A 16,005-nucleotide genomic window follows, 5' to 3' on the forward strand; every position below is an offset into this window, starting at 1 on the left:
TGGTGGTGGTGGTATTCATTTCACCACAATATTGGCTTTACATCCTTCTGCTGACATCTAACATTTCACTTAGACAAATAGATGGTGGTTACTTCAAGTGTTTGGAAATATTAATGAGGAGTGAAAGTAGTTCCTTTATGTGATTATGCCTGTTTGACAATTAAAATACACATTAAAGACACTCATCAGGCCTTTGACGGATTATATTAAAGGATTATTGTTTCAGTACCCATAAAGTTACAGATCCCTGCAATGATTCAAAGATAAGAATTTCACAATGCTACACATTGAGCTGCATGGCACTAGTTATAAAGTACATGTGTAATAATGCTGCCCTCTTTTGGCTGTGTTGCCCACATGAAATCAAATCATTTCACTGCATTTTTATTATCTGCACGCTCATGTGATAATACTAGCCACACCTAACCTAATAAAAGGTTACTAAGATATCACCCATCACAGTCCTCTGATCTTGCTCTTTACTGCGTCTAAGAAACTTGTTACTCTTATGATGCCAATAAAAATCAGGGTCATTCACTCAATGAAAGTGTGATAGGAGTCAGGAGGGAGTGCCACCCCAGCACATGAATTTTAGCCTTTAGACCACTGAAATTAATCTTTTACAAACAGACACTGATATGACTTTGAGCACAAGCAGTAAACACGAACGTGCATCATTTCCTAATTAAGTTATGCCGACTGAGCTTTGACCTTTAACCCTGTCTTTCGGTGAAAAACAGGGCCATAAAGTAATTTAAGGGTGGACTAAAGAGACCTTCACCCCTGTTGACTCCTTCGACTTTGCACATCCAGCCACACATTTTACTAGATTATTCCACTGTGAATGTGTTAGTAGTGCATTCAGAGATATCGGGAATCTAAGCATTCAAATTAGCATGGATGTATTTGTGGTGAAGAGTCTGACCTGATCCGTACTGTGACAGTTTGAGAAGAAGTATCATATTTGAACAAGGCTTAACTCAAGAATAGTAGACACCTTCACTCTTGCCTTTCTGGCCTTTTTGATAGGAGTTACCTCAGGTTAAAATCTACAAAGTTAAAGATTGCATTTCATTCCATTTTGATGGCGATATTGCTCAAAGGATGATCTGTGGTTGACATTTCCAATCACAGATCTTCCAGTGACAGGTTGCTTACAGAGTCAATCAATACAAAATTACACGATACTCTTAGTGTAAAAGCAACTAGATCTGTCCTATGTATGTGTAAAGTGGCTGATATATGATAAAATAAAACAGTGTCTTTGATTACTAAGTTACAATTCACATTTAAATGTATATAAAAAGTTCATACTCACCAAGAAAATACTGCAAATGAGGCTCATTTCAGTCATTAATTCTGAGAGAAAAGTGCTAAACAGAATAAAAAGACAGACTGAGTGCGAGGGGAAAAGCAAGCCAAAGAAATAAATGGCAAACAGGAGAGAAAAACAGTGATGAGAGGAGAGAGTAGTCAGATAGGAGTGAGCAGGCTGAGGAAGGAGTCTTTTCCTGAGAAATGGCAGACTTGTGAATGATGGCTGCTTAAGACTGCGTGGGGGAGAGCGAAAAAATTAATCATTACACTCACTGTAAATATGTAACAGACCCAACCTTCCCATAAAAGTCAGCAAATTGCATTCTGTTTGAACACCCACAGACACACGAAGACGGGATAAAAATCACACAAGATGGAGAGCAGCTAACAAGAGACACCAGCGGGCCCCAAAGCACTTCAAAATCAGCCTCCTCGCACTTAGGCCTCTTCATTCACTGTGTCACTGCTTCCTGCCTCGGCTGTCACATTCTCTCAATACCATACAGAGACATACCTCATATGGGGACGACCTAATTATAATTAACTGTTTAAACAACCAAGTGGAGAGAAAGTTTATTGCAGTTGATGCACCCAAGACGCACAAGTCAAAGTTTAGTTCCTTTTCTTTCCTTCCTTCCTTCCTTCTTTGTCTCTTAAGAGTAAACAAAGTACCTGTTGAACTTGTTTTACGTTGTTTACATAATTTAGACTACCTGTCCCTCAGGATCACATATCAAAATATTTATGTTACAGCGGTGGTTGAATTTGAGCCCGCAGCTTCATTTGTCATAATTGTTGTATAACACATGTAGAGACACATATAACTTTATATATTTGTATTAAGTCTACTGTGAAGAAGACGCTACACATAAAGACAAGAATTCATGCATCACTTCGTGTGGCTTTAGCTGGTGTTTAGTGACTTTATAATAAAAAATTCATAAAACAGTTAACAAAGAGGGGGGACATCTGCTCTTTTGACCCCCTCTCGTCACCTATCTGTATATAACTCAGCCTGAGAGAGTCCACTGAAGACATCTATACCCAACCTGTGTGGAAGACACTGAAAGGGTGTCCCAGTTTGTACAGATAAAGTCCAGAGGTAGCTGCACTGGTCGTTCAAACAATGCCACAGGCAAGGTGTTTGTACTTTTCCAGAGTGCTTCCTTTTTATGGTGTTTTACACTTCTACATCTCATACATTTCACAGGCAGGTGTTGAACTTCATACTTTATATTGCTGCACATTTTCACAGGTTTGGCTGCTCAGCAGGACATAAAGTCATTAAGATCTCTTAATAGCTAGCTGCTCACATTCTTGCATCAATGATACTCCAAGATATCAAATATATAATGATATGGCACTTAAAAAAAAAAATTTAATTCAGGATTTTTTACTTAACCTATAAGAGTATTTTTGTACTGTGGTTTTACATTTACGTTTCAAAGGATCTGCAGACTTCTTCCAACACAGGTGAATAATCTATCTTCATATTTGTCAAGTTTATTGTCAGAGATAAAGTTAAAGTTCTTTATCCATTATAGCCTATGCACAAAAATTAGGCAGCTGCTGGCAATGAAAAGCTCAGGCTCCCTAGAAGAATGCAAATTACATATATATATAGAAGAAGAAGAAGAAGAAGATCACACAAGTAAAAACAAAATGAGAATCTAAACATAACATATTAGATTTTAAAATAAGGGATTACATATAAGATAAATTAAATATAGAATAAAGTAATATAAACATAAATTAGACAGTAAATACAAATTAATAAACTGAATGTAAACATGAATGTAGTAAACCTAGGGATAGTTTACTGAATGGACTTTATTCACAGTTACAAAGTGCTTTATGAGACAAATATAATAGTAGGCACCATCAAGATAAAAACAGCAATACAAACATTGAAGTTTAGTGAAGTACAGACAAATCAGAGTGTGTAATAAACATGAATAAATAAATAAAATGACAAAAGAAGGACAGAAACTAGACACCTAAGTTCCTCAGATAAAGAGAATGTCACTCAAATGAACTCATACCAGCCAGGAAAAGACTCAAAAAGACCACCAAGGGCTGCAAAAGAACTGCTATGAGACTCTTATTTTTATGCAGTCTATGTATGAGACACATAATGATGACAAATGTGAAACAACAACAAAAAGAGACACAAAACCACAAAGAGATGCACGACTACAAAGAGATGCAAGAACAAGACAAAACCAAAACCTGCCTTGCTCATATGTTGCAAAGGTGGCAGGGCCCTCTGCATATCTGTGCCCAGGGGCCCATTGCCTCATTTATATATGTACAAAGAGGTGTAAACGTTTATAAAACAATGACCTAAGTAAAGATAAAGTGACTGTAACAATACATATCAATATATGACAAAATGGTAGAGTGGGAAACTTCTGTATGAACAAATATGTTTTGCCTAAGAATATCTGACTACTGTCAAATGTCATTTATAAGAACATCATAAGAAGACTTCAGAAGATGGTTTCAGAAACAGATGCACAGAGAGCCCGAAAAAAAAATCGCTATTCTCGTGCGGTTCTGTTTGACCCATGCGAGTTCCCGTATAGTTGAAGCGGTGCTGCCTGATGTGTGAGTAGCTAACTAACGTTGTCTCCATGAATATATTAGCTAATGTTGCCTCTGTAGGAAATAAAATAACACACATGTGTGCCTTTACATGTAACATATGAACAGACATTAACAGATGTAGTGACGGAGAGCTCGCGAGAGTTCCGGGTCGTTTTTAATCGTGCTAGCTAACGAGGCTTCTCAGCTAGCTTTCGCAATTTGAACGTTAGCCACATTAATGCTAATTTTAGCACTCAGCATAACGACAGTTATGATATTAAATGGCTGCAACTAGCGAGCTGGGGTAAACAAGTGTGTTGCGAGGTTGTATAATATGTGTTCATACAGCGTTATATTCAGACTATAGTGGTGATATTGCTCCTTTAGACAGGACTGAGCTAAAGTAAAGCCATGAGCTGTTGTATTGATTTTTAGATAGTGTTACAAGTTTACAGAATCGTATTGGGTTCATTATTGTGACTTACCCTCTGTTATCAGGAGCTAACAGCAGAGTGACAGTACATCCAAATGGAAGCTGAATGACTTGTTAATGTGAAGGTATGAATACAATCTGTTTCAGGTCAAAATGGCAGAGCTAACAACACTAGAGAGCCTGCTGGAGATGGGCTTTGACAGAAACAGAGCGTGAGTGACACCATATCCAAACATTCATCCTGGTTAATGTAGTTCATAGAACTGAGATTGCTTCCTGAGAAGTGAAAGTAAACCTGTGTAACACTGGAGTGGACCTGACTGTCCTTTGTCACGTGTTTTCAGGGAAAAGGCTGTGGCCAACACAGGAAACCAGGGGATAGAGCAAGCCATGGACTGGTGAGTCTGACACACATACACAGAAGTGACCATGCTATTACCATGGCATCACATCACTGAGTAAGGGCAGTACAGACTAAGTGAAACGACGATGGAGAAAAGGAGCTAGGCATTCAATACCTGAGCTGAATGCCTGGGAAACACAGCTGACCTCCACTAACTCCCAGACAAACATCCGCTGGAGAAATCCTGGTTGACCATGCCCATAGTTTTTGGTCTTGATCTTTTATTCAGATGTTCTGGAAGGAAGTAGCAACAATCATCTCAAAAACATTCATGTCCCTTTTATCTTGGACACATCCTTAACAGATTAAGTAAAGATGATATCTATCGAAAGATCCTGCCGGCAGCAAATAAAAAGGTCATTACAAAATACTGGCTCCAGAAAAGCCGCCCACTGCCAGTCTCTTTATTAATACTGTTAAACACTTACATCTTCTGGAACAGATGACATATTCTATACGACATCAAAAAGAATTGGGAGAAAAACAGTGGAGAAAATGATGTGTTTATTTAGCAAGTGAGACAGACTCCACATGATTATTGTATCAAACATCCCATGACCTCATATTTGTCTTTTTCCCTGGTGTACTGCTTTTCATTTTCTTTTTCTTTTGTTCCTATACGTATTGAACGTAAAAAGTGTTCATAAAAAAAAAAAAAAAAGTGACCATGCTAGTGTTGAACCACCTGTGAGCTCCTCTGTCATCACTTACCTGTGCTGCTGATTCACCTGTATATTTGTCTTGTAATCAACAAAGCTGCAGCTCTCATCTTTCCCCTGTGATGCGCTCTCCTCAGGTTAATGGAACATGAGAACGACCCAGACATTGATGAGCCCTATGTGCCTCCTGTGGGGAACGTCCTGGGAGGAGAAGCAGACAGCCAGTCGACTACAGAGCAGCCGTCGCTTGCAGACACAGCTGAAGGTCAGGGCGATGGAAGCACATCAGACACCAACATAAAAGCCATCTAGGGATGTGCAATATGAAGATATATACATACTGTGGGGCAATATATATATTATTGTGATTTTTAATATGTTGTGATATGCTGAGTATTGTAGTGAAACGGATCGTGATATATTGCGATGTATTACTTTTTTCAACTTTAAATTATGTCCCCAAAGGAAAACATCAGTTTTATCTAATAAAATAAAGTTCATAAAGTGTACAGGAATCTTCTACAAAATTAGAAGGAAAAAAACAAAACTATAACAGGATATATATTGATATAATGGTAAAAAAAAAATTGCACACAATGTGACAGGAATTTCTCCATATTGCCCACTCTTATAGTCACATGTTCAGTAGCATGTATTTTATATCAATAAACGAGGCATAAATTCTGAATTAGTTTGAGTAAATGAGGTGGGCATTACTGTTAATTTGCTCTGAACATGATACACCCTTCAGTTTTTGCTTTCTATTCTCATCACCTCCACCGTGGTGCTTGAAGTGGTCAGTGAGCCGACCACTTCAAGCACCACGGTGGAGGTGATGAGAATGTTTGTTTCCGTTAGTGTTTTGTTGTCGAGGTTTTCTGAGTCCACACTGAAGGTGTAAGGTTTGTGGTGTCAGGTGTGTAGGTTAGGTAACCTTATTCTGTCAGCATGCGACTTTTGCTTTGCATTGTGGTTGACAGTAAGACGTTTTAACACCACACAGTATGTCTCTCTGTCTCTCTTTTGTCCTCTTTCACTTTCTCATGTGCATTTCTTTTCGGCTGCAGGGACAGCAGGTGAAGACTTGGAGGGCGACCAGAGTGCAAGGAGGCCGATGACGGAGGAGGAGAAACTTGAGCAAGTTAAAAGGTCAGAGTGCACACACCATTGACAAAATCCTTCCTGTGCTGAATGTCCAACTCACAGCCTCTACTCCTCACATAACGTCACTTTAGTTCACCTAAAAATCACTGAAAATATAATCATCAGTCATCATCAGTTTGCTAAACATAATGTGGAAATACGTTTCTGTTCATTCATGCCTCCTCCTCCTGTTGGAAGATCTGCAGCGTGTAAAAAAGGCAAATGTGTGTGTGTGTTTTTTCAGGCTAGAGGAGCTGATGCGGGTGAAGCAGGCAGAGAGACGAGAGAGAGAGCGGGCAGAGGAGTTGGAGAGGGAGAAGCAGCGGAGGAAACAGGGCCAAGAGCTGCAGCAGATTCGCCAGAAGATGCAGGATGATGACATGAAAAAACTTGCTGATCAGCGCAGGAGAGAGAAGATGGAGGACAAACTGGCAAGGTAAAGTATTCACTATAACACAGTTATTCAGATAATGATCTGTGACACTGGGGCTTAGTAACAGTACTTTTCATGGACCACATTGTCATGTTTGACCAGGGCTGAAATAATAATGTACCTAAATATCCAAAGACGTTTCCACTCTTCATATTTTCTGTTCCCTAAAGAAATTACTTAACTTCTCTCTGAAAACTATAAAGGGAACATTTTACCAAAAAGGGAGATTACTAAAGACTCCGTGAGCCGTGGACTGTAATTACTCTGAGCAGCAATCATGGGAACAAATTACAATCTGTTATATTCAAATATAATCCTTGCTTTTTCTCTGGTAGTCTGAATAGGCTGCTAAATTTGTCGCTAGTTGCTAATTAGGAAGTCACAAAGAGGGTTCTAATTTAGCAGGAAAGACGCCAGGTTGGCAACATTGAGCACACTGTGGTAAACACGTTTTTTGCAGGTTCTTAAAAAGTCTTAAAATATCTTCAATTTTATAAATAGCAGGCCTTAAAAGTCATTAAATAGTCTCAGATTTTGAATTTGTGGGGTCTTAATCACTACAAACATTTTATGTTAATTATATAAGTAATTAATCTGTCTTTTAGATTCTTTTCATCAAAATGAGTCAAACTCTTCTGTATGAAAGTTCACATTTCTGATGCTACAAATCTTTAAACCTACCACTAATCCTTCACTCTAATAACCATATTCCCACATAAAGCCTTCCCACTGCACCGCAACACAGATATACTACTTTATACTCACCTGAAATGCTTGAATAAGAAAAAACAAGGTATTTGTCCAGAAATCAGACTTATATTTGGTGAAAAAATAATCTTGAAAAGGTGTTAAAAAGCATTCAAGTAAGTGTCTGATTACTGTAAACACCCTGGGTAAAGGAAAGAGGTGTGCTGGATTTATCACACAAGACAAAACGAGAGCGTCATTGTGGAACGGAATGCTGCACATCTTGATTATCTTGTTATGTCATAATCGTTGGAAGCTAAAATCATAATTGAAATAAAATTCGATTAACTGTTCAGCCCTGACATGTTCCCTTTTCAGTTTAAGTCAGCAGCACAGTGGTGATCCCACACTACAGCACTTAGAACTTCACATCAGACGGTCAAAATTTGCAAATTATTTTAACTACTGTATGTATGTTCTTCATGCCTCTTATTGTGTTGCTTCTCTTCCTGTCAGGCAAAGGGTTAAAGAGAAGATTGCACGAGACAGAGAGGAGAGAGCACAAAAGGTAACCCAACTGTTTATCTCGCTTCTTGTCCAATTTCAGTTTTCCCTGTCCTCTTCATATTTCTCTCTATTACCACTTCTGTTGGAACCAGTAACAATTAAGATGATTGTTTGTTTGTTTCTGTTTTTTACCCATTCAGTTTGGAGGCGGTGGACCCCCCAGCACGACTGCACCTGCCCAGCCCAGCCCCTCGTCACCCACCAGTCACGGCCCTCCACCCACTAAGAAGGAGTATGATGAGTCCAGGATACAGGTACAAGCTTCAGTGACACCCACATGCTGCTCCTCACACCACCTCAGCAAAACAGAACAGACGTTTAAGACTCATCATTAGTTTTGACTTATGTTTTAATTTAAGACCTCAAATCTGAATTTAAATGATCATTTTTTCTGTTGCTCCTGTGTTAATCCATTGTTTTGTTGAAGGTACGTCTGTTGGACGGCTCGACCATCACGGCAGTCTTCAAGGCCCAGGAGCCGCTGGCGGCAGTGCGCGTCTACGTGCAGGTGAACGGCAACACACCTGAGGGTCAGGACTTCACGCTGCTGTCGCCCTACCCCCGTCACGTCTACACTGAACTGGACATGGAGAAGCCCCTTAAAGAACTGGGTGAGCGCTGGGCTGGGAACTACACTTGAATACAGAGCACGCTTACTGTAAGACACATAATTTAAAGCTGGAGTGCTGAACTTTTGTCTTCCCCCTCTGGCAGCAAGAGTATTTACACGTGCACTGTTGACGCGTGCTCATGACGTATGCCTGCAGGTTAACTTGTTGCATCCCCCCTAACGCCAGGAGCGCTCTCTTCAGGTCTTCCCATGCAAATAAGAGCAAGCAGTAATGCAGTATCTGTGTCTGCTCGTAGCTCCTTCTCTGCTTTTGCACTCTTTAATGAGGAAAAGCTATAGCAATGGTGAGCTGTGTTTGTCCACACCATCAATCACTTTCTGTTTTTAATTTCAAACTTTCCTCTGAAATTAGAGTTCACTTCAGAAACTTCTCTTGGATGCTTGTTCGGATTTTCCGGCGTAGCTTCTGCCATACTCAAACTGCTGCTCCGTCACTGTGGTCTCTCCTCCCTTCTGCCCCTTTAGCTCTGGCTCGGTGATGTAAAATGCATCACTTCCTTGCGACTACGCTGGAAAGTCATTACAGACACAAGTCAACACAACTCCAGTGTATGGAGGAAAAACGGAGAGCTTTCCCTGTAGCGAGAGGCTTAATCAGTATTGTGTAAACTCGTTTGGCAAGAACTTAACGTAACAGATGTTTATTTAGAAGTGAAAAAGTCCTGCACTCCATCTTTAAATAATTTTCAGTGTATGTGTCTTTGTACCTGGACCTGAGACAGGTTTGCTGAGCTCAGACACTAAAGCCTAGTTTCCACCTAAGACGTTCGGTATGGTACCTTTGGAACCAAAAGTGACCCTGCTGATTGATTCATGTTGTCACCTCATGCACTGAGTAAAATTACAAGTTAACGTTGCACCTTAAAAGTCGCCGGCAGTCGGCCCAGTGAATTAAATTATTTTTTCTCCAACTACAGCTCCTTTGAGAGGCAGCAAAACATCCTTTCATTTTATAGTTACAGTTTACTATATGTATAAAACTCCACAGTATGAACAGTGCTTACATGAGCTTCAAAACCAGCCACAACTCAGCCCTGAGCAGAGTGACCGTCCTCTATTGACAAATCAACAGACTGCAGTGTTCACAGCTCCACCTTTTAGCACCAGATCTGTGTGCTAGGTACCCCAACAGAGGGGTGATCAGAAATGGGGACGGTACAGAGGGGTTCCATTGGTACCATCCACAACTTTTCACAGTGGAGATGGGAAAAAAAGCGTACTGAGCTTGGTGGAAACTGGGCTTTACAGACTGAATCTGACATTTCTTTTCATGTCTTTTTAGGTTTGGTGCCTTCAGCTGTGCTGGTTGTTACCAAAAAGTGAGATCAGGAGGATCTGCTCTGTGAGCCTACCTCACCACTTCCACTTCATCATCAACACAAGAGACACCACAAACAGATTGAACCGGGAACAGAGCCACCACCACCACCTTCTTAGTATCACTCTATAAGCCAGCTAACTGAACTAAAGCAGAGGGACGTCACTTGAGGCTGCGTTCAGATTGTGTGTAACTACATTTAAGAAGTTTACAGCGACAAGCGGTTTGGCTAACTCACTGAATGACGCCTGATGCCATTCTGGGCTGACTGATTGCACTTGATGTTAATTGGTTTGTGTGCAGTGAGACTGACATTGACTTTTACTTTTTCAAAGAGTGAAGATAGCTGGCTTCTGACGGATACTTCTTCAACAACACATTTATAAAAACGATACACAACAGAGTCGTTAATTTTAAACCGATCTTTTCATGGCAAAGTATCACACGAGACCTACTTGATTGGTTCTGAAAGGGCCTTAAATTTAATCCCCACGATCTTCCTGTTTTTTGTGATGTTCTACTTTGCCAGTTTTTTTATAAGTTAAAATTTATCGACAGTTATGTCTGCATAATCACCAAGAATCTACTTAAAATAAAGCTGAGTCGGAGAATCAGGAGGGCGGAGTGTTGTTTTTTTGTTTTTTTAACAATCACATGTGTTTTCTCCGGGTACTCCGGTTTCCTCCCACAGTTCAAAGACATGCAGGTTAACTGGTGAGTCTAAATTGTCCGTAGATGTGAATGTGAGTGTGAATGGTTGTGTGTCAGATTTACGTAGGAACAAATGGGCTTGGGGTTAAGGGAGAGAAGTCAGAAACTGCTGAGATTATTGCGTCGCTTGTCTTTCATGTGATTCGTTGACGAAAAGAACTATGTATAACTGGAATAGGTCACAGACCAACAGGCATCTACAGTATACTTGTGTAGGATTGCCCACTGGATTTAAAAACATCTGGAATCTCATGACACACAAAAGAAGTGAAATATTAATAGGTGTTTTTCCCAGAGGACTGTTTGACACGACAGGAGGAGGAACACAGGTGTAAATAATTAAGTGAGTGATGGCTGCTTCAGTTTCAAGATCCTGGTGTTGTGCGCGCTGACTCACTGGGACACTTGAATAGAGCAGAGCCATTTTTAATGTTAGTGACACCTGAGTTTTTGTCAGCTATGACAAGTCTAAGTGTGTGCTGTTATAAAAGGCCTGCTGGTGTATTCAGCCGGTGGGCTCCAGAGGCTGAAGTCTTCTCTATAAAAGTCAGATAATCAAATTAATGGGCAAAATACACTGAATTTTTTTGCTGTCCTTTAGAGCAGTGACTCCCAGGGGGACATGGAAAGATTGTAGAGTAGCTCAACTAGTTTGAGAATAGAAAATTATGATCTGATTTAAAAAATACAGCCACAAATCAAGTCAGCTATAACACCTGAATACCTCATGTTAGAGTTGCACGAGTAAGAGTGCGTGAAAGCTAGTTAGCAAGTGAGCACAGAAGTTTGACCAGGTAAAAGTAATGAGTAAGAAATGCATAAATGGACTGAGCAGTTCAAATGATAAACCAATCTAAATATTGACAGTTCAAAAATATATGAAAAAATATGTATTAACGTCCAATTTTATAAAATGAATGGCGTTATACATTTGGAACATACACTGGGAATCAGTGATTGGATACGTGAGTTCACCTGACAGGGCTGTGGGGGAACCTCAGACCAAAGAAACTGGCTTTCACACTGCACTTAGCCCCAGGTAAGTGTAGCTGAACGTAGCAGCGTTCACACTGACACAACCCTGACTAATTTTAAGTGGGCTAACCCCGACTCAGTGTCAGAAATTAGCAAGGGCCACGGGCCATTTGCTAATAACAGAAACAGTATTACAATCTGACATTAAAGTATAATTTTATTTTCATTAAATTAATTTACCGTCACGTCTACAACTCATTTTCCAGGCATAATCAACGAGATTGCACTGATTACGTGAGAGTGATCTGACAGAGAAGGGGAGGGGGCTTTGCTGTACCATAAGTATAAATTAACCATTTCTTGGGTGATCTGTGTCTACACAATGACAAATTAATGAAAAATTAAGGTAGAATGAATGTTAAATTTTAAATTAACTTACTTCCAGGATTGCATCTAAGGAATTTATAGTAATTTGGCCTTTTTAACAGTAAAAGTAACTGTAATGTGGTGAAACATTAGTACTGCTATCAGTAGATTAATGGTTAAATCATCACATTTAAACTGGTTGAATTATAGGAAATCTGAGTGATATTTTGCAACCATAACTTTATGTAACCCATTATTTATTTCATTTATAGTGGTTTCTACTGAAGAGTGAAGACACTATCTTAGTTGGTTTTGCTTTTCATGTGCTTATTGTTAGAACATAATTACAATTTTTTGATGGCCCCCAAACATTTTGAAAATGCCCCCATTTTTTAGACCGTGGGGCCCAAAATATTTTGTTAATTTCATACCCTGCCCCGACTGTAGCCCATGGGCTTTCTGGCCCTGCTCTCGAGTTTACAGGTTTATTCCCTAACTTAAGTTGCAAGTTGCAAGTTGCAAGCGCGAGACAGGACCAAGTAAACAAACAAATTTCAGACTGTTAACATAAGTTATGCGTCCCAACTGACAGTTAACCCGGGGCTAGAAGAGGAGCAGTGTGAATTGTATGGCCTCGGGCTGAGGTTAACCATTGGTTAACAGTGTGTGTGTGTGTGTGTGTGTGTGTGTGTGTGTGTGTGTGTGAAAATGGGCTTAGCGTGCTGACAGCCTGGAGTAAAAGGTGTTTACATTCACAGGTAAGTAAGTAAGGTGAGCTCTCACTAATTTCCCTTCACCTGAGCCTGAAACATCCATGTGTGTGGACAGACTGTGTCACTGCTGTTCTGTTGCTATGGCAATGGCTTTGGTCACTGTTTACTTCCGGTCAGGTACTGCATTAACCTATGGCATTAACAAACACATTAAGATTGTTTATGATGTCAAGTTTGAAACAGTCTATAAGTGGACTGTTGCCAATGATCCTGGAGGAAGAAAATGTGAGTGTTTGCCCTGCTTACATTTAACTTTTGCTTTTGGCTGTAGCGCCCTATAAGGACCTCAAGAGACTTAATAAAATGGGAACAAGTAAAACCGGTTCCTTCCTTTGTTTCCAGACCACTAAGGTGAAGATTAAAGCCTCTGATACCTGCTGGCTGTTTGAATATCTAACTGATAAAAACTGGAAATGATACTCTCCTAATATTAGAGCTGCTTCATTCAGGTGCGTTGCTAACAGGCATGTCACCTATAGAGATGTTCTGCTCAATATTATGAGCATATCCCAAAAAAGGTTCATTTAAAATGTATTTCCTGAGTTAACCTCATTATAAAATGTAACATCTTGGTTTCACGTGCATGAAAGTAATCACTTTAAACCTGCTGCCTAACCAAATTACTTGAATGGCACTTGGTTATATTAGGATTCGCGGTTTCAGGTCGCAGCCAGTTTCAGGGTTATGCTGCAGAGCTTATTGGTCATATGTGCGGGTGGTGGGGCGGGTGCAGTTTTGCATTTCGTGGTTTTAATTCAGGAGTGGTTCTTGAGAAAACTCTTTCCAAACCTATTAGAAAAAGTTACTGTAGTAGTGAACAGGACTCAGGCTAAGAGTTTTAGTTTCACTATTAATGAGTGTGACGCTGATTTTTCACCCGTTATGGGAAATGTGCGCAAACAGAAACACAGACACAAAGCAGTTCAGTTGTGACACACTATAAAACACCTTTATATACATTAGAAAAAACAACATATAGCCTACTCTGGAATGGTACAAAATGTCAATCATACATCACCTGTAGAGTTGGATAAACTGGATGACGTTAAAACAGGAGCGAAGGCTGTCAAACAAATATAAAAATAGTTCTGATTAAAATGGAGAGACACTGATGTACTGAGCATGGGAGCGTCACTGTTTCCTTTCATCACCTTTGCACCTGTCCCTCAGATTTAACACTGACATAACACGACATGCTAAAAGAGCTCGACTCCTGTCCCTTATTTCAACCAATCCAGGACACTCTGAGGAAGGACGGAGAGGAAAGGATGCTGGGATGTTGTTTTAGCAGGTGGACCGGCCGGACCGGGTGGTTCAGTTTGTTGTTCAGTTGGAGAGTCATCACCCTGGGTTAAACCATTTCCTGTGGCTCTTTTGGTGTCATAGTCACTTTAGCTGGGGGGATAGTAGCCTTGGTTGTAGTTCCAGGTGTTCTGGTAGCCGTAGCTGCCGTACTGCGGTTGCTGGAAAACAAACACCACAAACAGGTCATAAGGTAAACAGGTGAACATCTCAAACTGTACCCTGAGGTCCCCCATCAGACAGAGCGTGTTTTAGCAGCCTGGGACAGCCGTTTACAATTGTTCTCAATGACAGTGAAGCATTTGGCTCGCTGCTTTTGCACTGCTGTGGGCTTTGCATTTTTCCACTCTATGTGCCTCACAATTCTGTAGCAGCAAACTGGGGAAAAAACCTTGTCCAATTTCATCTGAGTTTAAACTGAGAGCAGGGTGTGTACAGGTCCTTAAAAAGTCTTAAACTCAATGTCACAACAATAAGGCCTTTAACGTCACTTAATAGTCTTAAATTTTAATTTGTGAGGTCATAACTACTGCAAACATCATCATTTCCTTATGTGGTAACGAGTGAAGCCTTTCTATGTACAAGTCCAAATTTCTAATGTTACAAATCTTTTTTTAAAAAAAACTATAATACTTCATATTTGCACTTATCTGTTGGCAAAATGTAGACTGACTCAACTCACTCTAATAACCATATTCCTACATAACACTTACCTCTGCACAAGACCACATACATACTACTTTCCTGCAATGCTTACCTGCGATGTTTGAATAAGTAAAACATGATTTGTCCAAAACTCTGTCCTAAACTTGGTTAAAAGGTGTCTTGATCGGGTCTAAAAGGCATTAAATTTAACTGTCTGGTACCCGTGGACACCTTGTAAGGGGCAAACCTTCGTAGCGTACATGGTCTGTGTTAAGATAACGTTAGCTCACTTTCATCTGCTGCAAGCTGCCAGACATATCTGGACAAACTGTTGCCTCAGCTACTTTTTAACATTTCACCAATAATAATTAGGCCCGATGATTGACAGCAGATTGTCAAACTGTCACCAACTTATCCTAAAATAGGCCTTGAATCAACGCTCATCCAGACGAAGCTCCTTGACCAGCCGGTGGTACTCTCTGTGATTTCTCTTCTTTCTGAGGTTCTAATGTACCCACACAGATCTGTTTCCCTCCGCCCCCCAACTGTCCAATTTTCATACAGATTATAAGGTACAGCTCTGTTAGTTTACTTCACAGCTAAATAGCAGTTAAGCTAACAACAGGGGATTCAGCGGTTGCTTAGGAACAATTAAAAAAAAATGCAGCAAGCTGCAAACTGCACTCTGTCTGACTGTGGCTAAACCCTTCTATGGAGTCTTTCTACTTCAACTTAAACCATTTTTAAACACATGATCAGGGCTCGGTGATACAGCCTATAAATACACAATATACAGTGGTGTGAAAAAGTGTTTGCCCCCTTCCTGATTTCTTACTTTTTTGCATGTTTTCCGCACTCAAATGTTTCAGATCATCAAACAAATTTAAACATTAGTCAAAGATAACACAAGTAAACACAAAATGCAGTTTTTAAATGAAGGGTTTTATTAATGAGGAAGAAAAAAATCCAAAGCTACATGGCCCTGTGTGAAAAAGTGTTTGCCCCCTAAACCTAATAACTGGTTGGGCCACCCTTAGCAGCAACTACTGCAATCAA

At 40.0% G+C, this 16,005-nt stretch overlaps 2 protein-coding genes across 3 annotated transcripts in view; one reads left to right on the plus strand and one right to left on the minus strand.

Moving 5' to 3' along the window:
* Window positions 1-3,875: 3,875 nt before the first annotated feature.
* ubxn1 (UBX domain protein 1) lies at window positions 3,876-10,794 on the plus strand. Of its 2 annotated transcripts, none has more exons than XM_050042848.1 (10): window positions 3,876-3,924; window positions 4,484-4,548; window positions 4,681-4,734; window positions 5,536-5,663; window positions 6,466-6,547; window positions 6,786-6,977; window positions 8,178-8,229; window positions 8,369-8,482; window positions 8,656-8,839; window positions 10,142-10,794. In XM_050042848.1, the coding sequence occupies exons 2-10, from the start codon at window positions 4,490-4,492 to the stop codon at window positions 10,180-10,182; spliced, it is 906 nt and encodes a 301-aa protein (XP_049898805.1). In that variant the 5' UTR covers window positions 3,876-3,924; window positions 4,484-4,489; the 3' UTR covers window positions 10,183-10,794. The 2 variants fall into 2 exon arrangements, with proteins under 2 accessions (XP_049898805.1, XP_049898806.1); XM_050042849.1 differs by lacking the exon at window positions 3,876-3,924 and adding an exon at window positions 4,209-4,227.
* A 3,130-nt stretch (window positions 10,795-13,924) lies between these two features.
* si:ch211-114c17.1 (pre-mRNA-processing factor 39) overlaps window positions 13,925-16,005 on the minus strand; it is an 11,747-nt gene continuing 9,666 nt past the window's right edge. The window contains exon 15 of the mRNA XM_050041610.1: window positions 13,925-14,465. Coding sequence (XP_049897567.1) covers window positions 14,394-14,465 — 72 coding nt within the window. The 3' untranslated portion in view covers window positions 13,925-14,393. The remainder of the gene's footprint in view (window positions 14,466-16,005) is intronic.

Source organism: Epinephelus moara, chromosome 4 (assembly GCF_006386435.1).
Source record: "Epinephelus moara isolate mb chromosome 4, YSFRI_EMoa_1.0, whole genome shotgun sequence".
NCBI classification, from domain to species: Eukaryota; Metazoa; Chordata; class Actinopteri; order Perciformes; family Serranidae; genus Epinephelus; species Epinephelus moara.

Bases quoted from the DNA above. Each gene is read 5' to 3' on its own strand.
- ubxn1 (XM_050042848.1), top strand. From the start codon at position 4,490: ATGGCAGAGCTAACAACACTAGAGAGCCTGCTGGAGATGGGCTTTGAC. The intron at 6,548-6,785 runs GTCAGAGTGCAC...GTGTTTTTTCAG, and splicing joins AAACTTGAGCAAGTTAAAAG to GCTAGAGGAGCTGATGCGGG. The intron at 8,230-8,368 runs GTAACCCAACTG...TTACCCATTCAG, and splicing joins GAGAGGAGAGAGCACAAAAG to TTTGGAGGCGGTGGACCCCC.